Source organism: Meles meles, chromosome 20 (genome assembly GCF_922984935.1).
Source record: "Meles meles chromosome 20, mMelMel3.1 paternal haplotype, whole genome shotgun sequence".
In the NCBI taxonomy this organism is placed as follows: domain Eukaryota; kingdom Metazoa; phylum Chordata; class Mammalia; order Carnivora; family Mustelidae; genus Meles; species Meles meles.
Window position 1 is genome coordinate 8,665,887 of NC_060085.1, and position 20,019 is coordinate 8,685,905.

The following is a 20,019-nucleotide window of genomic DNA, read 5'->3' on the forward strand; positions in this document are numbered from 1 at the left end:
GGGTCTTGGAGGGACCTAGCTTGGCTAGGAGCAGGGGCTAATGGTGGTCCTGTTCTGTTCTACGAAGATTACGCATAGAGGAACTGCCCCCTGGGGTACTAAGGATGGGAGGTATCCAGCCTGATTGGAAGAAATACCCGTGGGACTCAGGTGAGGAGTGACAGGTGGTGGAAGACTCAGTCTTTCATGCTTTTCCCAATCCCTATTAGTCCATCCAGTTCACTGATATTATCTGATTTGTCTGATAAGGAAATGAAAGCCCACATTCCTCAGGTCAGCAGAGCCCATCTGCTGAGTTGCCAGAGGACAGGGATCACTGCTCTGCCTCTGGCAGCTGACTGAAGTCACAAGGCTAGTGAAAGAAGCAAGTGAACAACCACGACCAGAAGGCGCCAGGCTGGAGACCCTCCCTCACCAGGAAGAGCACCCGCAATCCACAGGAGAGGTCCCAAAACACAGCCAGAATGCAAAACTTTATTCTTAACTGGTTTCAACAAAAGAAACGAGTGGATACACGTAGAAACATGGACAGCATCTCCCCCAGCAGCAGGCAGGATGGGGAAGCACGCAGGTGGGGGAGGCCTAGGGAATTCTCCTCTGCCCAGCAGAAGTGGAATCCCAGGGAAAGGGTCAGGTTCCCTCCAACCAGCTGCGAGCCCTGAGACTACCTCATTCAGGGAAGCCCAGGACAGCAGCTGAGGGCAGGGGCTGAACAGCCAGGGGCCAGGCCTGGGGGAAGGTGTACAGAGTAGTCCTTGGCTGACATCACCAGGGGGGCGTCATGGGCTGAGGGTTCTGCAGATATGACATCACCACGGCAGAGATGGACAGCCTGAGGGGGGAAAGAAGTGTCAGTCCAGGAAGGGTCAGTCCCACTTACTCAGGGTTCCTCCTTCTCTAGGCCTAGACTCACATGAAGCTACTCATCATCTGTTTAGTGTCCTCAGAGCTCCGGGAGTTGGCAAAGCTGATGAAGGAGCAGTAGACAGCGACCCAAGCGCACCACTTCAGCTGGGGAAAGGCAGGAGGATGGGGGTATTCGGTCAGTGACAGGCACACCAATGAGCCACCATAGGGGCATTCCCAGACACGGGTGCCAACGCACTGTTTCCACCCGATGCAACCTGGATCTTATCCCTAAGAATCCCTCAGTCCCATTCCCCCTAGCCTACTCCAGGTACCCAGTTTCTAGTCCTACCCTCTTGGCCGGCGTTTCTTAACAGCACCACATGCCCTCAGGCCTAAGAAGAGTAGCCTTTGACATGCCTCGTGATGCTAAGAACCCCATCCTTTCTCCACGAGTCCCCTCCAAATTACTTTAAAATCAGGCAGACCTCCCCGGTACCCGCCCTGAACCCGGCTTCCCCTCGGGTGCGCGGAGCAACATCGCAGCCCCGCCCCCGACCAGGACCAGGCCCCGCCCCCTCAGCGCCAGCCCCGCTTCATTCAGAATCCGCTCCCCCCACGGGCTTCGCTGTCAGGCGGAGCTACGCGGAAGGAAACTCGGCGCCGCCCACCTTGAGCATCAGGCCGCACATGCTGAAGATCATGCCGAGCAGGTTCATGTAGTCCGGCGTCGGGTCGTCCAAGGCCGGGTTACACTCGCTCGGCGGGGGCTTGTACCTGCGGTAGGCTCAAGGGTCAGAGGCACTCAAAGTCCCGCCCCCGAAGTGGACAATTGCTTCCCTGGACCACGCCCCACAACCCGAGCCCTGTTCCCGTGACGTTGGGGTCCTCACCTCAGCACTTTGTTCGGCCTTCGTGGGTCCGACATATTGTTAGTGGACATGGCGGGTCCGAGGTCGGGCCTCTTCCGCTGCGGGAGTTGCAGCTTCCGGCGCGGAAACCGAGGGTGGCTTTTAGAGTGACACCCACAGGCTGCGAGCTTCCGTTCCCAGGGGCGGGGGTCAGGTCTCCTTCCAGACGGGGGATAGAGAATTAGAAGAGACCAGAAATGTTTCTTGAAAACAAGAAATGGGAAAAGAAACCTAGAAGCTGGAATCAGGTTTCAGTATTCCAAACACTATCCCGAAAAAAGCCAAAATATTTGAACCGGAAGTGAGAAATAGGAAGTGGGCTACGGAAGACAATAAGGTTACACCCGACCGTGGATCCCCAGGATTCGGAATCCTTGGTGCAGACCGATGTAAGTCGGCGAGGAAGGGAACCCGAAACAAATGGCTTTCCCTGAGCCGAAACCACGGGGCCCGGAGCTGCCGCAAAAACGGGTGAAGACGCTGGAGTGCGGGCAGGGGGCAGTGCGAGCTGTACGGTTTAACGGTGAGCTCCCTCTTCGTTCCGGGTCCTCCTGCCTTCTGAGGTCCTCAGCCCTATAATCCCCTCCTGGTGTTTCCCAGTGGATGGCAATTACTGTCTGACGTGCGGCAGCGACAAGACCCTGAAGCTGTGGAATCCGTTGCGGGGGACGCTGCTGCGAACGTACAGCGGCCACGGCTACGAGGTGCTGGATGCGGCCGGGTGAGCCGGGGGCCAGTCCGAGGTACGGATGCAGAGACCGGGATCTGAGGTCAGCACTGACCTTCCCTCCTTTGCCCTCCAGCTCCTTTGACAACAGCAGTCTCTGCTCCGGCGGCGGGGACAAGGCGGTGGTGCTGTGGGATGTGGCATCGGGGCAGGTCGTGCGCAAATTCCGGGGACACGCGGGGGTGAGTATAAACAAGAAGAGGCTTCATTAGAGCGTGGATGGCGGGGAAGAAGATTTGCATTGACGTGTAGGCGGTGACAGGGAACCCTCCCACCCCGACTCCGCGGCCCAGCATGCAGTGTCCCCCAAAATCTTTCACCTCCCCTATCTCTAGCCTTTGCTTTCTTTTTATTTTTTTAAGATTTTATTTACTTATTAGAGGGACGCCTGGGTGGCTTAGCCGGTTAAGCGGCTGCCTTGGGCTCAGGTCATGATCGAAGGATCCTGGGATCAAGTCCCCCCTCAGACTTGGGGAGTCAGTGAGGAGCCTGCTTCTCCCTCTGTCTGCTGCTCTCCCTGTTTGTGCTCACTCGCTCTTTCTCTCTCTGACAAATAAAATCTTAAAGAAAAAAAGAAGATTTTGTTTACTTGTTAGAGAGAGCACAAACAGTAGGGCTGGTAAAGGGAGAAGCAGGTTCCCTTCTCAGTGGGGCCGGATTCCAGGACCCTGGGATCATGACCTGAGCCAAAGGCAGATGCCCCTCCTTTGCCCTTGCTTTAACCAGCACCCAGAACCCTGCCTTTATCCCAGCCCTCCAAAGTCCAGCCTCCTCTGAGTGACAATTTCCATCTCTCAGAAGGTGAACACGGTCCAGTTTAATGAAGAGGCCACAGTCATCTTGTCTGGTGAGTCTGGGGCCTAGGCAGGGTGCTAACCCCTGCAACCCAAAGCTGACCTCACCTTCATGCTGGCCCTCACAGGCTCTATCGATTCCAGCATACGGTGCTGGGACTGCCGGTCACGGAGGCCCGAGCCAGTGCAGACGCTGGACGAAGCCAGGGATGGCATATCCAGTGTGAAGGTGTCAGACCATGAGGTCCTGGCAGGGTGAGTGGAGCCAGGACCTCACTCCTCCCCTGCTGGGGATCACCACTGCCTCGCTACTTAGATTAAAATCTACTCTTCTCACCTCAGCTTACAAGGCCCTGCACAGTGCTGTCTGCTGAGCTTTTAGCTTTTATTCATTCCATGTCTCATTTCTCTTAATATACCAAGCATGCTCTCACCGCCGGACCTTTGCAGTTGCTCTTTCTCGGTCTGGACTCCCTTTCTCCTTGCTCAGAGTGTTTTTGAGCCTCTCTTGCATACCACTTTTTTTGTTGGGAAACACACAGCAGTTATTGAAATAGGGGACAATTTCGACCTACATCAGGCTGACATTGTAGTTGCAAGAGGCAAACAATGAATATTCCCAAGCAAGGCTGCCCAGACTATTGGCTGGTCTGTTCCCACACATCATCTCCTGGACCACACATGTTTGTCTCCTTATCCTTCAAGTCCCAGTTGAGAGGTCACCTCCTCAGGGAGGCCTTCCTAGATTACTCTCAGTCAGTAAGGCTCTGGTGGCAGAACGTGCTCTGACTTTGTTGCAGCTGTGTCCCAAGGACTAGCCCAGAGAGGCAGCTCAGTGCATATCAGAAACTCATAAAGTAGCTCCTGACGGGCCCTGGGCGTCCTTCTCAAAGCCAGTGCCTGGGAATTCCACTTAAGAACTCATTTCAGTGTTTATTTCCCATGGCTATCCTTGAGTGTGAGCATGACAGCGAAGGGTGCACAGGAAGGGCAAGCCCAGCTCCCCACCCCCGGGTCCTGGCAGGGTCAGGGAGAGTCCAGGGACTGGAGCCATGGACTTCCTGGCCCCAGCTGATGCTTTAGCTGGATCCTTCCTCTTGCAGCTCCGTGGATGGCCGAGTGAGGCGCTATGACCTGAGGTTGGGGCAGCTCTTCTCGGACTACGTGGGCAGTAAGTGTGGCAGGACTGTGGGGCAGGCAGGGCCAGTTGGGGGCAGCAAAGTGGGCCCCAGCCTCACCCGCCTGTGCCCCTCCCCACCCCTAGGCCCCATCACCTGTACCTGCTTTAGCCGGGACGGGCAGTGCACCCTGGTCTCCAGCCTGGACTCCACATTGCGGCTTTTAGACAAGGACACAGGGGAGCTGCTGGGCGAGTGAGTCCTCGGGTCGTGGAGCTCCCCCCACCCCCCTGCTAGGACCCAGGCCCTCCTGACCCCACCCCTGACCCCAGGTACACAGGCCATAAGAACCAGGAGTACAAGCTGGACTGCTGCCTGAGCGAGCGTGACACACACGTGGTCAGCTGTTCCGAGGACGGGAAGGTGTACTTCTGGGACCTGGTGGAGGTGAGCGTCCTCACCCCAACTCCTTACCAGGCTGCCCGCTCTGTCTTCTCCTCCGTCACTGCCACACCTGCAAAGGGGATGCTGTTAGAGCTGGGGGCTTGCAGGAGTGAGTGAAAAGACAAAGCAGGAAGGGCATTCCTGGCAGAGGGAACATGTGTGCTAAGGCTTAGAGGTGTGGCCACTTGGGTCAGGAGACAGAAGTACTGTAGGATGGTGCTGTCCAGTACAGGGCTGGTTAAGCAAGGCCACACAAAGCCCAGCTGACCTTGGAACTGACCCTGGGGGACTGGGGCCAACAGCTGCATCAGACCCCTACTGAGATGGGACTACAGTTCAGAAACCCTGAGCTACCTCTGAGCATCCCCATGGTTTCTAGTCCCAAACCCCGTGAGCCCTGTCTTGATAGGTCTCGGCCTGGTGGGAAGGTCAGACTGGAAACAGACTATTATTCTGACCTCATGGGGTCAGGGCTGGGGCTCGGTCAGGGCAAGTAATGCCCTTAAGAGGATGGAGGAAGCACGGGGCGGGGGGGGGGGGAGGGGGGGCAGATACTTGAGGGCCCTGCTCTCTCTGGCAACTGAGAACACGCCAGTGTTCTCCTTACTTCTCGAGAGTCTACCACACAAAGTCACCCTGAGGCGGGGAGCTCATGGAGGAACATTTTCAAAGTGGGAAGAGCAATTTGGAGCCTGCTTAAGGCACCAGATGCGTTGAGCGGGGACTGCAGGCTGATGAAGGAAGTGAGCACAGAGGCCGCCCCTGGGCCCCTAGAGCCCAGATGGCAGCAGGGCGGAGAAGCCAGGACAGGACAGGGTTGGAGCAAGGTGGTGGCCGTGGATGTGGATCGAGAGATGGTCTAAAGGCTGCGCCAGGAGCACTTGCTGATAAATGGGTGGGAGGCGTGAAAGAGGAAGACTCCCAGGATGTTTGGCCTGAGCCACACGTGCTCCAAAAGATAGAGCAACTCGGGGGTTCATTTTGGGGCAGCTGAGGTTGGCAGCGCCTGGGAAGCAGTTAGCGGCGGGTGGCTGAAGGTCAAGGGAGAGGGATGCACTGATAACCGCTCCCCACCCCTTCCGTCCACAGGGTGCCCTGACACTGGCCCTTCCTGTGGGTCCCGGCGTGGTGCAGTCGCTGGCCTTCCACCCCACGGAGCCCTGCCTGCTGACCGCCATGGGGGGCAGCGTCCAGTGCTGGCGGGAGGAGGCTTACGAGGCTGATGGTGGCACTGGGTGAAAGTGGGGGACCCACCGCCACCAAGGACACGGACACGGACTCAGAAGCATCATGGAGACCATTTATTCTAGACACAACGGCTGACCAAGGAAGGAGGGAGGGACCGGGTTTGCAAGCTAATAAATACAGGAGAGGGGAGACTTTCCTGAGCCATAGCCATTCAGTCCTCATTCTTCTCGGGCATGAAGGCGTGTCTCTTCTGGGCAAAGGTTTCAGCCACAAGCAGGGGGAAGACGAGGGAGGCGTCGGCGTAGACCTGCAGAGGGGATGTGAGTGAACCATAGGGCCCGTGGCCGCGCTCTGGGAGACTCTGCGCCCCAGCCACCTGACTGGGCTCACCTTGACGGGCTGTGCGTCTACCCGGATCTTGCCCCAGGAGACAGCTTCGTCCGGCCTGGCACCAGAGTCCGAGCCATCAAACTCCTGGGCCGTGTTGATATAGACAGAGTAGTCAGCCCCGTTCCGCTGTGGGGAGAGCCAAGGGCAGGGGGAGCTGGTCAGCCAGTCACTGGACATGGGCGGGGGGCACTAGCTAAGAGGCCAAGGGCTGTGTCCTGCATGCAGGAAGCCCGGAGTGGCCCCCCCAGTCCATAGGAAGGGCCCCACATCCATGCATGAGCAGAGCACAAGGTTGGAGTTTGGTAGGGTTGATGGGCAGAGCTGCCACCAAACACAACGACGCCCACTCTGATCATGGCTCCATCAGTCCTCACCCGACCCGCCATGTTACCCCATCCCCCACAGATGCCAGAGAGTGCCTGTGAGCTCCCACGTGGCAGCCCTGGAGGCCTGGCTCCTGCTGCTGGTCACCTCCACTCCCCCTCACCAGCCTGCTAACTGTCCCTGGACTTTTTTCAGGCACCTCAGAGCCTCTGCACTGGCCATTTTCTGTGCTTACTGGCTGTCTTTCCCAGAACATTTTCTCTTGCCATCTTGTCATCCCTCATTTTTTCCCACAGGAGCTAACTGCCATGTGACACGCGTGTCACTTGTTGGCTGCCTGTCTCCCTGGCTGGAACATCAGTCCAGGAGGACAGGGATCCTGGCCTGTCTAGTCCACAGCTGTCTCCACGGCTCCATGCCAGGCATGGCTGCATGGCAAGCCCGCGTCCTCCCTCACTAGGCACCGGATGCCCCGTCTCCACTCACCATGAGGTTGGCGTTGGCGATGTGGTGCTTGACCAAACCCCCGCCCAGGATGATCATCCCAGTGTGCTTGGCAAAGATGGCCTGTGTGTTGATGAGCCTCAGGTCTGGGAGAAGAGCACTGTGGTCAGGCTATGGACCCAGCCAGCCCTCCTCCCCTGCTCCTGTGTGGCCCCAGCGCCTCACCCTCGACGATGTCCAGGACCAAGCCTGGGTTCTTGTAGGAATGGAAGAAGATCATGTCACCCAGGGAGCCATCGGTGAGCGCTGGGCTCAACACGGGGATGTGGTTCTGGGGAACAGCAAGACAAGAGTGACTGGAGTTCGGAGCCCAGTGGGGGCAGGCTGGTCCCCATCCCAGTGGCATCCCCTCCTCTTTGCCTGATTCTGGGCGGAGTGCTTAAGTTTTCTGGGCCTCAGTTTCCTCAACTGTAAAATGGACACAACACCTCCCTCATGGACGAAGAAGCCTAAGTGACGAAATCATAAAGCACGAAGGGTGTTGTCTGACAAAGAACGGCAGCTCTCGCCACTCTGCTGGACCTCTGCCTTGGAGGAGCATGGGACCATATGCCCCACCCCATGACGGTTGCCCCAGTTGATCCCAGGTCTAGGAAACGAGCCAGGATCCCAAGGTCACACTCAGTGGCTGTGCAGCCTCAGACAAACCACCTAAGCTCTGTGTTGGATTCCACATCTCACAGTGGAGATGAGGAACTGACTCTCCAGGGGGCTATGAAGGTGAAACAAGCGAATACACACCAAGGCCCGGTATCCCGGCCCCACCCAGCCCCTCACCTTCTGGGCCCAGTAGTACACCGATTCTGGGTTGTTGATCTCCTTGCCCAGCCGGGCAATCATCTTGGAAGGTGTCCACTTCACACCCTAGGAGGAGACACTGACTTCAGCCTACAGTGCCTGCCCCGACTCCTACCACGCCGGCCCCTAGGTCGCTCCTGCCCCACCTCCGTGTTCTGCTCCAGCACCATCTGGTCCAGAATGGGCATCAACCAATCCTCAAACTTGCAGTAATTGTCGTTGGGCACCAGTAAGTTTCCAATCCTGTGAACATGAGGCACGTGGGCATCAGGCCCCAGGACCCCCAGCCCAGCTCCCTTGCTCAGCACCACTCAGGGCCCCCAACCTGTTGATCCCGTTCTCACGTAGCTCCTTCCCCCTGAGACTGAAATCGCCCAGGTACGTGGGTGCCAGGCACTTGATAAAATCTTCCTCCACGCCGCCAGCTGTGGTCACTAAGACGTCCACCTGCAGCCATAAGTCAGGGAGGTTGGCCCAGGAAGAGCGGCCCTGCCCTCACCCCAGGTAGAGCTCCCAATACCAATCCAGTGACCCTCGGGGAAAGCTCTACAGCAAAAGTAGATCGTGTCCCTCTGCTTGAAACTGACCCTGTCTCCCTAGGTCATTGAAATCACCAGTAATTTTATTGCCCTAAGACCTAGAAAGGCCAAGGTCACAACTCCATGAGGTCCCCACCATGTTGTGCTGCACGAGGTAACGGATGGTCTCACGGATGCCTGAACTGATGAGGTTGGATGTGTAGCCCAGAAAGATGGTGCAGCCAGTAAGTGGACGGCGGCTCTGAGTCAGGTCTGCATGGTGGTCTTCATCCTGCGACAACGGCTCCAGTTTCTTCTCTATCTAGGTGTAAGGACAGGGTCAAGTTACCCTCTGGCCCCAAACCTTAGCACCTACCACTTCTACCTGGAATACCTGTAGCCAGGGAACGAACGCCCTTTGTGCAGGCTCCGCCCCATTCACAGCCCAAATCTCAAGGCACACGCTCAGGTTTTACCCCCTTTTCAAGGAATCGGAGAGCACGACCTTTGCAGGCCCGGTCCCCTTCCCCGCTGGAAAAAACAAATCCGAGCCTGACTTAGACTCCTCAACCGCACGGTTCAGAACACTTTCACTCGCCTCCTATCTAGAATCAGTCCCAACCTCATCCTGATTGTAGAATGCTATAGGGATGGGGCGGGGGGAGACAACGTCCTCTTTCCAGCACAGAAACTGCCGCCCAGGATGGGTCCCGCCTCTCTCCAACTATTGGGCTGCCCAACAAAGGACACTCCTCCTTCTCAAGGGAGCCCCGCCTCCTCCGAGTACTGCATTGCCGCCACTCTAGGCCACACCCCCTCGACGCCGGAAGTTCCGCCCCAGGCTTCACCATGGCGTTGACTTGCTGCACGGCGCGCCCGAAGTTGGTGGCCTGGAAGCCAGTGGTGCCGAAGGCCTCCAGTAGCGCACGGTAGTCCACACCGCGGTTGAAGTCGTAGCCTCGGACTTGGGAGCTCTCGGAGGGTAGCGCCGAGCTGTGCTTCAGCACAGCGGCCAGCGCCGCCGCGGGTGCCTTCCCTTCCGGAGGACCCTCCATGTTCCTGAAGCCGCACTCCCAGATCACAGTCGTCCCAGGCCAGGCCTCCAGCGGCCTCCAAACGCACTAAACCCCAGCACGCGCTCTGTACGACAGTACAGGAAGTAGGGCTCGGGAAAACCTGCAGAGGGGGACGGGAAGTAGCTTAGTCACATGACCTTTGAGTCCCATAATTCAGGGCGCGGCCATATTTGCGCGTGCGTTCCGTAATACGGAAGCTGCGAGGAGCCGTTATTCCTTGTCTCGTGTTTTACCAAGCCTGAGATGAATGACGATTCCTACTTTCACTGCCGCCTGCTGGAGACCCACCGCGTTGCGTGGCGCTTTCCCATTCGTTTCTGTCCCTTCTGGGAAGGAGGGTGGCTTCTTAGACGTCGCCTTTGGACAGGATTCGAATCATCAGGAAATGTCAAATACTTTCTGCCCCTGAGCGTCTCTCGTCGAATGGTTTAGTGATCGCTGTCCGTACCTCTCAGGTCTCCAGAGACTCCTCCACATGCTGCGTAACCCTGCGGGCCATTGCAGCTGTCGCTTCTACTGGGAAGCCTCCTCTGACCTTCCTCTGGGTAAGGGACCTCCTCTGGGATCCAAGGCAGACCTCTCTTTCCCTCCATCAAGACTGTGAGACCCTCAAAGGTGAGGTCTGTATCTCATGGATCCTCCTAGCGCGGCACAGGGTCTGGTCCAGGGGGACTCTTAAGCAGGCATTCTACAACTTATGGAGTCTATACTATACGTTGGGCTCTGTGTTTGGCATTTCAGACTTATCAGTGAACAAGATGCAGACCCTGCCCTCCTGGAGTCTACAGTTTGGGGAGCTAGAAAGCTAACAGCAATAGTGGTAAGTGCTATTGAGGATTCCAAAATGATGATGTGTCTTTTACGTAGGGGTGGGTGGAGGGGGAGGTGGCCTTATTTGAAGCGACAGGTGATTGGGGAAGACGCCAAGGAGGTGCCATTTGAGCCAAGGCCAGAAAGGCCCCATAAGTGAAGATTTGGGAGGCCTTTATCCACCATCCCCCACTGGGAAAGAGAACTGGCAGTGCAAAGGCCCTGAGGCCAGAGATTAGCCCATTTGTTTGGAGAAAGAGAACGTCCTCCTTGACATCTTTGACAGTCCCCAGTTGGATCTCACCCCTCAGTTCTCACTCCTCCTAACCCTGATCTCCCTGCAGTCTTCCACAGCTCATCAAAGAGCCCTCAGCTCAACAAATAAGTCTCCGTGCACCTAGTAGGCTCAACACTGGAGAACTGAGCTTAATGTCTCTCCTCTCACACTCACACTCATCCCTCAGCACCTCCACCAAGTTCTACCCACAAAATGGGCCCCAAATCCAGGTGCCTTTTCTTATTGTTAGAATTTGACATTCTGTTAGTTTCAGGTGTACAACATTATGATTGGGTGTTTGTATCCAGGTCCTTCTCTCCATTCTCAAAGCCTCCACACTGGGCTGCCTTCCCTTCAAACCATCTCCCTGCTGTGGTCAGAGAGCTCAATACACAGAAACCAGAAACATCGTTCCTTTTCAAAACTCTCTTATGCTGGCTTCTCCTTAGGAGTAAAATCCAGGGTCTTCACCGTGGCCTGTGAATGTGCCTGCTTACTTTCCTGCCCTCATCTCCCACCACTTGTCTTCAATTCCTTCCTCTCTGGTTACATCGGCCTCCTCGCTGTACTAGAACCCACCAAGCTCGTTTCCTGACCTTTGACATACCCGCTACTCCTTCTGCCTGGAATACTCTCTTTTCCAGCTCCTTCTCTGAATCTCTGTCTAAATATTACCTCGTCCAGAGGCCTGCTCTGACCACCTTACTCCCCATTTACCTTGCTCGTCATTCTCTTTTCATTTTGTCTGCGGTTGTCCGTCCCTTCCTGATGACAGCAGCTGCTCCATGCAGGCAGGATTGTCTGGGCTCGCCGCTGTTTCTCTTGCTCTGTGCAGTGATGGCACACTGTGGTCTCAGCAAATGTGCTGAATGAATCAGTGAACCCACACAGGGGCATCAGCGTGATCCGGGAATCCAGGAATGAAGGAGGGAAAGAGATCAATAAATGAACTCAGGGACGCCTGGCTGGCTCTATCAGTGGAACTTGTGAGTCCTGATCTCGGGGTTGTGAGTTTGAGCCCCACGCTAGGTGCAGAGATTACTTAAAGATAAAATCTGTAAAAGAAAAAAAAAAGTGAATTCAGAGCAGGTAGAAAGTGCCAGAGCAGACAGAGCCCTCTGCGCTGTAGTAAGGAAGATGGGTTTAGTCTAAAAGGCTGGGATTGGAGAGTTTTAAGATTTTTTTATTTATTTGCCAGAGAGACAGCACACAGGCAGGGGGAGCGGCAGGCCGAGGGGGAAGCAGGCTCCCCGCCGAGCAAGGAGCCGGATGCAGGACTTGGTCCCAGGCCCCTGGGATCATGACCTTAGCCAAAGGCAGACGTTTAACTTTTATTTTTAAGTAAGCTCTACACACAACATGGGGTTCAAACTCACAACCCTGAGATCAAGAGGCAGCCAAGCCCCCACCAACTTTTTTTTTATTGTAGTAAAACTTATATAACATAAAATTTATTATCACATTTATTGATTTATTCAAGTATACGGTTCTGTGGCATTAAGCACGTTCACACTGTTGTACAAACATTGCCACTGTCCATCTCTATAATGTTTTCATCATCCCAAACTGAAACTCTGTCCCCATTAAACACTAACTCCCTGTCCCCCTCCCCCAGCCACCCACCATCTACTTCCTGTCTCTGGATTTGACATCCCTAGGGATGTCATGTAGACGGGATCATACCTTATCAGTCATTTTCTGACTGGCTCGTTTCACTTAACATATGCCTTCAAGGGTTTTCCATGTTGTAATGTGATTTGTTTTTCACCAGACCCCATTGGCTGCCTCGAGGAGAAAACAGGGGCAGTGGGGAAGGGCAGGGCAGGGGAGACGAGGGCGGAGGCGCCTGCGCTGGTCCAGGCCAGCAGAGATGGGAGCAGGACCTAGGACATGCCAACGGACGTGGAAAAACATGACCAGGTTGAGAGGCTAATTTGAAGTTGATCTGATGGTTCCTAAGAAAGGCTCAGACGTGGAGACACCAGAAAGAGAGGATCAAAGGAGTTGAAGATGTGGGCCAGGGCATTTGAGCGGATGGTGGTGAACCGGGGGGCAGGTCTGGGGGGGAGACAATCCCGAGTCCAGCTTTGGCTGAGCTAGGCGAGAGACCCCTGAGAGCCCAGTGCGACAGACTGAGGAGGCAGTAGGCTCTTCGGGTGGATGTGAGATCAGGGAAAGCTCTGGGATGGGGACAGAGGAGCCCTCAGCGTAAGCAAGTAGACAGAGTTCTCTGTGGATAAGATCCTGGCTGGTGAGTGTAGACAGACAGGGGAGACAGGGCTGTACCTGAGCCAAGGTACACTCTGTATGTGTGGCGGGGGGGGGCAAGAGGCCGGAAAAGGAAGAGCGGTGGGCCCATCGGCAGAGGATCAAGCAGGTCAGTGAGAAGCCAGGGCCCCCACGCTCTCCCAGCGAAGGTGACACGTGACACCAGGGCAGCCACTGGGCCCCCTGGGGCAGGGACCCCCCTCAGCTGAGGCAGCTGCTGCCGCTGGTGACATTTCACTCCATGAGTGTCCTGGCTTCAAAGTCTCTGCAGGGGTGGGGGAGGGATCGGAGGGGGCTGGAGAGGCCAGGCTGGCCGGGGAGGGAGCCAGAGCCGGGCTGCCGGAGGACTGAGCAGTCGGGAATAAGCTGCAGTCCTCAAGCTGAAGTACGTGGTCCTGACGGGTTGGGGACCCGCCAGCCCCTTCCCACAGCCCCCAGGGGGACACAGGAGGTGGCTAGGGGACTCTTGGGTAGCCATACGGCTCAGAGTCTGGAATCGAGCCCACTGCCCGTGACCCCGCTCGCTTTCCTGCAGATGTCCAGCAAGGTGGCCATTGGCAGTGACATCGGGCAGGCCCGCCGGGCCGTGGAGCAGCTGCGGATGGAGGCAGGCATCGAGCGCGTGAAGGTGAGGGCCAGGGTGGTGGCACGGGCGTGTCTGGGCGAGGGGGCAGGCGGGCAGCCCGGGCCTGGCTGACCAGGCTGGCCTGCAGGTGTCCAAGGCGGCTTCCGACCTGCTGCAGTTCTGCATGGAGCAGGCCAAGAGCGACCCCTTCCTCGTGGGCATCCCCGCTGCCACCAACCCCTTCAAGGAGAAGAAGCCCTGCACCATCCTGTGACCGCCACGGCCCCGACCACCTGGGAGGCCACAATAAAAATGAAGTGAAGGATCCCCAGGACGTGGCTTGGCCAGGCTTCGGTGGGGGCGGAGGGGGCCCGTGCTGAGGGATGCCCGCGCATCTGGCGCAACCCCGTCCCCCACCGGCTCTAGGGTCCTGGCCCCAGCAGCACACAGGTCCTGCACCCCCGGAAGGACGGCACATGCCTCCCCCGCCCCTCTCTGCCCCCTGCACCCGTGGGGTGGCCTCAGCAGATCCCCTTGCCCAGCGCACAAACACGCCCAGGGTAAGAGTCCCAGTCTGGGTGCCAACACGCATCTCACACACACACGTGCCATTACACAAACATGTGCATGCCCTTGAGAGCCTCCCCCTCCTCACACACACCCATATCCACTGGCCCACAGACAAGTGTAGACAAGGTTATTGTTACAACACTCACAGCCAGACCTGCCTCCCCGTGACACAGACTGTCTCCCAGACGGTCACACACCCGGCGGCGGCGGCGCCTCCCAGTCCCAAGGAAGCACAGGCAGGGCCCTCCAGGGACACCAGTACATCGGGTTTATTTCTCCTTAGCTCTGGAAGGAAAGCAGGTATCCAAATCCTAACAAAAACAGGGCCTCAGGGAGGGGAGCAGTCCTCTGGGTGGGCCTGAACACCAGGCTCACCTCCCCTGGCGTGGGCCACAGCCCGTGGGGCACAGCTCACCACGGCCCAGACTCTCCTTGTGCCTCAGGGCTCCGGGACAGGGCAAGGGCAGCACCAGCACAGGGGAGACGGTCCCCCGAGAACAGAGGCCACGGCCCAGCTTGTGGGCCGGCAGATCCATGTCCGCATCCTCCTGCTCAGGCCTGTAGTCTCCAGACCTCCAGTGACAGGCCCCCAGAGGCAGCGACCACCAGGTTGCCCTCTGCGCAGATCTGGGGATGCAGGGCAGAGGGAGTCAGGGGCGCTCTGGGCACCTGGGCAAGGCACACAGGGCAGGGCCTTACCCCATTCAGCACGTTGTTGTGGCTTCGGGTGCAGATGGTCCTCGGCGGGTCCGTAGGCACGTGCACCTGGGGAGGAGGGGCAGCGGGCAAAGGTCTGGCCATGCGCTGCTGGCTGGTGGGGGCAGGGTAAGGGAGGGGGGCCTGTCTCGGGGGCTCACCCGGATGGTCTTGTCGGTGGATGTGGTGTACAAGGCCCCCAGTGAGTGTTTGATCCCTGTGATCTGAGACCTGTGGCCCACGTCAAAAGACTGCAGGAAGGAGGGACACGGAACACTCAGGGAAGGCCTTGCCCAGGGTCAGCCCGCCAGCTGCCCAGGGGGTCAGGAGGTAGGGAGGAGGCCCAGGGACTGTTGGGCAGGGGCCAGCTCCCTGGCGGACCCGGACGAGCTGGAAGCGGCCGTTGTGGTTGGAGAAGACGTGCAGCAGGCCCTGGTTGTCACCAGCCCAGAGCTGGGGCTCCTGATAGGACATGCAGAGCAGGTAGGAGTCCAGCTGTGGGAGGAATGCGGGACAGAGCAGCTCAGTCCAGGCCAAGCCACCACCCCATGCCCGGTCCCTGCGGGTCCCCCGGGGAGGGTCCACCTGCAGCCGCTGCAGGACGCTGTTGGCCCTGCGGTCGAACACCACCAGCGTGTGGTCCTCGCTGCCCGAGATGATGTGCCGGTCGTCAGCCAGCAGCGCCAGCACCGCACTGGAATGCAGCCGTCGGCTCTTCAGCAGGGCCGGGCCGACTTCGGGAGTGATGCGGCGAGGAGGGAGACATCAGAGCCCCTGCCCCCCGCCCTCCCGCCCGCCCCTATTCCGCTCGGCACAACCCTTGGTCTGCTCTGCCTACCCCCATCCCGTCTCTCTCCTCTCTTGTCCCAGCAAGGTCTGGGGCCATCCAGGGCCCCCAGATCTCAACCCTCCCAGCCCCCGGCCCAATCCCATCTGCTCTCAGTACCTAGCCAACCTCAGCGAATTCCAAGGGAAATGCTTCCGCTCCCAGGCGGGTCTGAGACAAGCCCCACTCCCATGACCAGGCCCCCGCCTCTGGCCCCGCCTGCGAAAAGAGCCCTAGCCCTACAATTAAAATAAGAATGAATAAAGAAAGAAACAACAGAAAAGGCTTTGGTGCTGGGTAGTGTTTTCCTAGGCTTTTTATGTAAACTAGTATTTAATCCACCAATGTTCCTACTGTCCTCTCCTCCTATGAACCCTATGGGGTTGGGGTTATTATCCAGATCTTACAGACGGGGACAACTGAGGTTCAAGCTTGACAGCTAGGACGTGGGGGAGTCAGGGTTCTAGGGGCTGCTCCACCTCCCACAGCATTGAGGTTCAGAGGATCTCCCGCCCTCCAGACACCCCAGGTGGAGGGGGCTGCCTCTGCCCCCAACACCCATCCCCCGCCAGCTGCCTTTGCTGGCCCAGCAACAGCATGGGCCACTCGGAGTGGTCAGCATCTGGTTGAGACTGTCATCCCAGCCAGGCTGTGAGGTCCAAGTGTCTCCTTCCCCAGCATGACCCTGGAGACCCCAGGCGGCCCTCCTCTCCCCACCTGGGTCCCCGGGCCCCCGGCCCACCTCTGGGGTCGTAGACGGTCACCTTCTTGTCATAGGTGCCAGTCACCAGGATGTCAGGCCGGTAGGACAAGCACAGCACAGCCGCCTTGCCCCTGGGAACACACGGAGCTCGAGGCTCAGGCTGTGACTAGCTGGGACCCAGCCCAGCCCCGCCTCCCCACCCAGGACCCCACACACTTGATCTCGCCGAACTGCTGCCCATCAGCTGCCATGTCCCAGAGCTTCACCGTGCTGTCCCAGGAACCAGAGCACACGCGGTGGTCCAGCGCTGCCAGCGACCACACCCAGCCCTGCAGACCAGACCCAGTGGTCACCCCCATTCCAAAGGTACAAAACCAAGGGTCAGAGGAGGGAGACAACTGACCCCAGAAGCCAGAGCAAGGCAGCTCCAAGTAGAGGTCAGGACTTAGGTCGGTGGGTCTGTCTGACTTCAGAGCCTGGGACGTGCACACCCACATAGAATGATACTCCTAAGTCCAGTCCCTGCCAGACTCAGCACCTGTGGTGGTTTGGGGCCACGTAACAAGTCAATTAAAAGTGGGGCCTCGGGTACCTGGGTGGCTCAGTGGGTTGAAGCCCCTGCCTTTGGCTCAGGTCATGATCCCAGAGTCCTGGGATCGAGCCCCCCATCGGGCTCTCTGCTCCGCGGGGAGCCTGCTTCCTCTTCTCTCTCTGCCTGCCTCTCTGCCTACTTGTGATCTCTGTCTGTCAAATAAATAAATAATCTTTAAAAAAATAAATTAAATAAATAAATAAATAAAAGTGAGGCTTCCGCTCCATGACTGGAGCAAATGAAGTGCTCTCCCTCAGTTTCTTTACTGGGAAAATGGACCAAAAAACAGCGCCTGCCTTGGGAGCTAATGGGCACAAATCACTGGCTGGTGGCTCACCCATTCCTCACCAAACTCCCTGAGGAGAGTGCTGTAACCGGGTCGCATGCTACAAACCAGGACACTGGAGCACAGAGAGGTTGTGTCCCTTGCCCAAGGTCACACAGCCGGGGAGTAGCAGAATAGGGATTTGAACCCAGTGGCCTAGCTCCAGCGCCAAGCTCTTGGCCACCTGCCTACACCACCTTGGTGACTGGTAGCGGTGGTTTTCCTCCATAGCCGCTTCTCATGAGATGACCGCCATGCTCAGAGCTTTGTGAGCCTCACAGGCAGCCTCGTAACTGCCCTGCCCCGTGCCTCTCAAGGTATACCTGATGTCCCCCCGAGTGCCTGCTGTGTATCCCAGCCCAGGCGAAGCTCTACGGCATAGTCATCTCATTCGTGCTCATCCTAAACAAGCCCTAGACACAAGTAGAAGTGGAGGCCAAGAGAAGTCCCGCATCTCACCCAATGTCACCCTAGTCATGGCAGAGCAAGATTTAAATCCACAACATCTGGTGCCGAAACTCCTGCCCTTAACCATGGCACCCTACTCAGGCCTCACCCCTCCTTCCCCTGTCTGGCCTCCTAACCTCTCACCTTGTGGGTGCTGTTCTTCTCGGTGCCCAAGGCCTTGACTAGAACCTGGCTGGGTTCCACCCCCAGCTGCCGCAGGTCCCACAGATTGACATTGCGATCTCGGGAGCCCGACAGACAGAGCGCACCACCCTGAGAAGAGAACAAGGTGGTGGTGTCAGAGTCACCCTGGTCCAGCCCTGCCTGCCCCCCACCAAGCCCCACCTCACCTGGAGCAGCAGCACCGAGTCAATGGAAGCAAAGTGCCCATCAGCCAAACAGAAGTACTCAGCCCAGCGCCCGTCCTCCGCCCAGCGTGACAGGTGCTGCTCCAGCTCGATGCAGGCTGTCGGCCAGTCAAAGTCCTCCTCTGTGGGGCATTGTGATCAGGGTCCCCAGTGGGCAGGAATCCTGACATCCACAGCAGCTGTCCAAGCCTACCCCTGGCTTCCAGGAAGCCCAACCTTCACCAGACTTGGAGAGAACCTCACCTGGATCCCTGACCCCACCCAAGAAGGCCTAGGATCTAGCTTTGGGACCACCAGCCCCCTACCTTGCAAGCAGGCCTAGGACTACTCACCCCAGTTTCCAAAAATAGGGTAACTGGAGCCTCAGGACCATCTTTGCAGGTCTCAACCCCCGACCCAAGTGTGGAGGATAGTAGCCTCAGGATGTTAAGGTCCTGCCTCAACCCTCAGGCAAGGCATCAGAACTAAGACATTTTGCCTCCACGATCTCAACCAAACCCAGGGAAGTGTTCTCAGATTAGTTTCTGTAAACGTGGGAACCTTGTCAAGATGTAGAACTCAAGGACTAGGTGCAGAGATTCAGTGGTATAATGGGGCTCAACCAACTATGTTTATCAGGCTGTTCAGGAAAGCCCCATCAGTTCAAGCTGACCAAGCTGTCTTATCCCTCAGGTATCAGTGACCTCAGGGACAGGAGGAATTACTACCAGTCCCCAGCCTTGGTTAGACCCTGGGCTTGAGGATTTATATGTGATTGCTAGTAGCAGGGATACTAACCTCTAAGATGTGGCTTGATTTAAAGTTTGCAGGCTCGGGACCTTTAGTCCCGGCCCCATCCCTACCTAGATCAAGACTGTAAGGCTGGGGAGCTTTGACATCACCAATTGCTAGCTCAGCATCTATACCGAGAGGATTCTTGGTCTTACCCTGAACCCCAAGAGATTCCAATTGCTAAGACTTCAAGTCCCTATGTCAACCCCCAGCCCGGGGTCAGGTCCGTGGTACCACCAGACCCCAAGCCTATTGGATCCTCAGTTCAGGGACCCCAGACCCCCAAGGTAGATTTCCACAGCCCCAGGAGCCCCAGCGCCTAGCTCATGGTGCACCAAGAGGTCAGGGCCTTTGGCATCATCAATAACTACCTCAGCCTCCACCCAAGCCAGGACAACCAGGAAGCGTGCTTCAGGGCGGTGCTCACAGCACCCTAGCCTAACCTGGGCAGCTGACCCCGGCCCCCAGGCGCGCGCACCTTCTACCACTGGGTAGGGCGCGCGCACGCGGCGCTGCGCGCGTAGCCTCCAGGTGACCCGGTCACGCACGAGGTCGCGCAGCGTGTGGCACACGCGTGGCAGGACGTGGAGCACCAGGCGCGCGTCTAGGTAGGCGCAGATCTCGAGCAGCAGCTCCGGAGGAAGGCTCAGCAGTCCCGGGACCCCCACGGGCGCACCCTTGGACGCCGCCCGCGGCTCCAGGGCGCCGGGGGATGCGACGGGCGCAGACAGCAAAGGGGCGCGTGGGGGCCCCTCCCCGACTTTCGGCGGACTGAGCACGCGGGCCACGTAAGCCTCGGCCTGCGCGTCGGGGTCGGGCTCCGACTCCGGGTCCGAGTCATCTTCCCAGGCGTGGGGATCGTCTCGCGGCCCTGGGGGCAGCTCCATGGCGACCGGGGTGGGCGCGGCCAGCCGGGCCCTGTCAGCCGAGGGCCCGCGTCCCGTCTCCTAGGCAGCGCAAAGGCACTTCCGGCGCGGCTTGATGACGTGTACGCGCTGACCGGAAGCGAGCGCCACGTGCGGGAACAGGCCGGGTTTTAGAATCACGCTGTTCTGAGGGCTCTGGTGGTGCAGCTGCGGGAGCCTTGGGCTAGAAAATGCCTATTCCTGTTTCTAGCGTTTGTTGAACAGGCATCTGTGGCGGTGCTGATGCGGACGGGCGGC

The 20,019-nt window shown here is 57.9% G+C and overlaps 5 protein-coding genes across 12 annotated transcripts; 2 read left to right on the forward strand and 3 right to left on the reverse strand.

Moving 5' to 3' along the window:
- Positions 1–454: 454 nt before the first annotated feature.
- Positions 455–1,899, reverse strand: WDR83OS (WD repeat domain 83 opposite strand). The gene is made up of 4 exons (XM_045990593.1): positions 1,740–1,899; positions 1,518–1,623; positions 914–1,011; positions 455–832 (listed from the first exon to the last, which is right to left on the reverse strand). The coding sequence occupies exons 1-4, from the start codon at positions 1,787–1,789 to the stop codon at positions 766–768; spliced, it is 321 nt and encodes a 106-aa protein (XP_045846549.1). The 5' UTR covers positions 1,790–1,899; the 3' UTR covers positions 455–765.
- Positions 1,900–1,956: 57 nt separating this feature from the next.
- On the forward strand, positions 1,957–6,234 carry WDR83 (WD repeat domain 83). The gene is made up of 9 exons (XM_045990592.1): positions 1,957–2,280; positions 2,358–2,478; positions 2,561–2,666; positions 3,283–3,331; positions 3,407–3,533; positions 4,382–4,449; positions 4,543–4,651; positions 4,729–4,843; positions 5,930–6,234. Exons 1-9 carry the CDS (start codon positions 2,178–2,180, stop codon positions 6,077–6,079), a joined length of 948 nt encoding a protein of 315 aa, XP_045846548.1. The 5' UTR covers positions 1,957–2,177; the 3' UTR covers positions 6,080–6,234.
- Positions 6,127–9,727, reverse strand: DHPS (deoxyhypusine synthase). The gene is made up of 9 exons (XM_045990591.1): positions 9,411–9,727; positions 8,720–8,884; positions 8,370–8,491; positions 8,191–8,287; positions 8,024–8,110; positions 7,412–7,517; positions 7,229–7,332; positions 6,419–6,544; positions 6,127–6,335 (listed from the first exon to the last, which is right to left on the reverse strand). Exons 1-9 carry the CDS (start codon positions 9,615–9,617, stop codon positions 6,240–6,242), a joined length of 1,110 nt encoding a protein of 369 aa, XP_045846547.1. The 5' UTR covers positions 9,618–9,727; the 3' UTR covers positions 6,127–6,239.
- A 21-nt stretch (positions 9,728–9,748) lies between these two features.
- GNG14 (G protein subunit gamma 14) lies at positions 9,749–13,889 on the forward strand. Of its 4 annotated transcripts, XM_045990595.1 has the most exons (4): positions 9,753–10,183; positions 10,380–10,458; positions 13,529–13,621; positions 13,707–13,889. In XM_045990595.1, the coding sequence occupies exons 3-4, from the start codon at positions 13,529–13,531 to the stop codon at positions 13,830–13,832; spliced, it is 219 nt and encodes a 72-aa protein (XP_045846551.1). In that variant the 5' UTR covers positions 9,753–10,183; positions 10,380–10,458; the 3' UTR covers positions 13,833–13,889. The 4 variants fall into 4 exon arrangements, with proteins under 4 accessions (XP_045846552.1, XP_045846553.1, XP_045846551.1 ...); XM_045990596.1 differs by lacking the exon at positions 10,380–10,458 and having other exon boundaries at positions 9,749–10,253; XM_045990597.1 differs by lacking the exon at positions 10,380–10,458 and having other exon boundaries at positions 9,749–10,183.
- A 154-nt stretch (positions 13,890–14,043) lies between these two features.
- On the reverse strand, positions 14,044–19,795 carry FBXW9 (F-box and WD repeat domain containing 9). 5 transcript variants are annotated; one of them, XM_045990590.1, is made up of 10 exons: positions 19,335–19,795; positions 18,068–18,207; positions 17,862–17,990; positions 16,570–16,682; positions 16,393–16,484; positions 15,410–15,558; positions 15,206–15,319; positions 14,986–15,075; positions 14,828–14,893; positions 14,044–14,755 (listed from the first exon to the last, which is right to left on the reverse strand). In XM_045990590.1, the coding sequence occupies exons 1-10, from the start codon at positions 19,741–19,743 to the stop codon at positions 14,681–14,683; spliced, it is 1,377 nt and encodes a 458-aa protein (XP_045846546.1). In that variant the 5' UTR covers positions 19,744–19,795; the 3' UTR covers positions 14,044–14,680. The 5 variants fall into 5 exon arrangements, with proteins under 5 accessions (XP_045846546.1, XP_045846545.1, XP_045846544.1 ...); XM_045990589.1 differs by having other exon boundaries at positions 14,044–14,893; XM_045990588.1 differs by having other exon boundaries at positions 15,206–15,558.
- Between the last annotated feature and the right edge of the window lie 224 nt (positions 19,796–20,019).

What these genes read in the sequence shown, in the direction of transcription:
- WDR83OS (XM_045990593.1), bottom strand. Translation starts at nt 1,789, where the DNA reads ATGTCCACTAACAATATGTCGGACCCACGAAGGCCGAACAAAGTGCTG. An exon ending in TGTGCGGCCTGATGCTCAAG is followed by an intron (nt 1,012 to 1,517) that starts GTGGGCGGCGCC and finishes GCCTTTCCCCAG; the next exon opens with CTGAAGTGGTGCGCTTGGGT. An exon ending in CAGATGATGAGTAGCTTCAT is followed by an intron (nt 833 to 913) that starts GTGAGTCTAGGC and finishes TTCCCCCCTCAG; the next exon opens with GCTGTCCATCTCTGCCGTGG.
- WDR83 (XM_045990592.1), top strand. Translation starts at nt 2,178, where the DNA reads ATGGCTTTCCCTGAGCCGAAACCACGGGGCCCGGAGCTGCCGCAAAAA. An exon ending in GCGAGCTGTACGGTTTAACG is followed by an intron (nt 2,281 to 2,357) that starts GTGAGCTCCCTC and finishes GGTGTTTCCCAG; the next exon opens with TGGATGGCAATTACTGTCTG. An exon ending in ACTTCTGGGACCTGGTGGAG is followed by an intron (nt 4,844 to 5,929) that starts GTGAGCGTCCTC and finishes TTCCGTCCACAG; the next exon opens with GGTGCCCTGACACTGGCCCT.
- DHPS (XM_045990591.1), bottom strand. Translation starts at nt 9,617, where the DNA reads ATGGAGGGTCCTCCGGAAGGGAAGGCACCCGCGGCGGCGCTGGCCGCT. An exon ending in GGTCCTGGACATCGTCGAGG is followed by an intron (nt 7,333 to 7,411) that starts GTGAGGCGCTGG and finishes CTCTTCTCCCAG; the next exon opens with ACCTGAGGCTCATCAACACA. An exon ending in TAGACGCACAGCCCGTCAAG is followed by an intron (nt 6,336 to 6,418) that starts GTGAGCCCAGTC and finishes TCCCCTCTGCAG; the next exon opens with GTCTACGCCGACGCCTCCCT.
- GNG14 (XM_045990594.1), top strand. Translation starts at nt 11,646, where the DNA reads ATGAAGGAGGGAAAGAGATCAATAAATGAACTCAGGGACGCCTGGCTG. An exon ending in TGGCTCTATCAGTGGAACTT is followed by an intron (nt 11,712 to 13,528) that starts GTGAGTCCTGAT and finishes GCTTTCCTGCAG; the next exon opens with ATGTCCAGCAAGGTGGCCAT. An exon ending in CAGGCATCGAGCGCGTGAAG is followed by an intron (nt 13,622 to 13,706) that starts GTGAGGGCCAGG and finishes GCTGGCCTGCAG; the next exon opens with GTGTCCAAGGCGGCTTCCGA.
- FBXW9 (XM_045990586.1), bottom strand. Translation starts at nt 19,743, where the DNA reads ATGGAGCTGCCCCCAGGGCCGCGAGACGATCCCCACGCCTGGGAAGAT. An exon ending in GCCCTACCCAGTGGTAGAAG is followed by an intron (nt 18,208 to 19,334) that starts GTGCGCGCGCCT and finishes AATGCCCCACAG; the next exon opens with AGGAGGACTTTGACTGGCCG. An exon ending in CAGCAGTTCGGCGAGATCAA is followed by an intron (nt 16,485 to 16,569) that starts GTGTGTGGGGTC and finishes GTGTGTTCCCAG; the next exon opens with GGGCAAGGCGGCTGTGCTGT.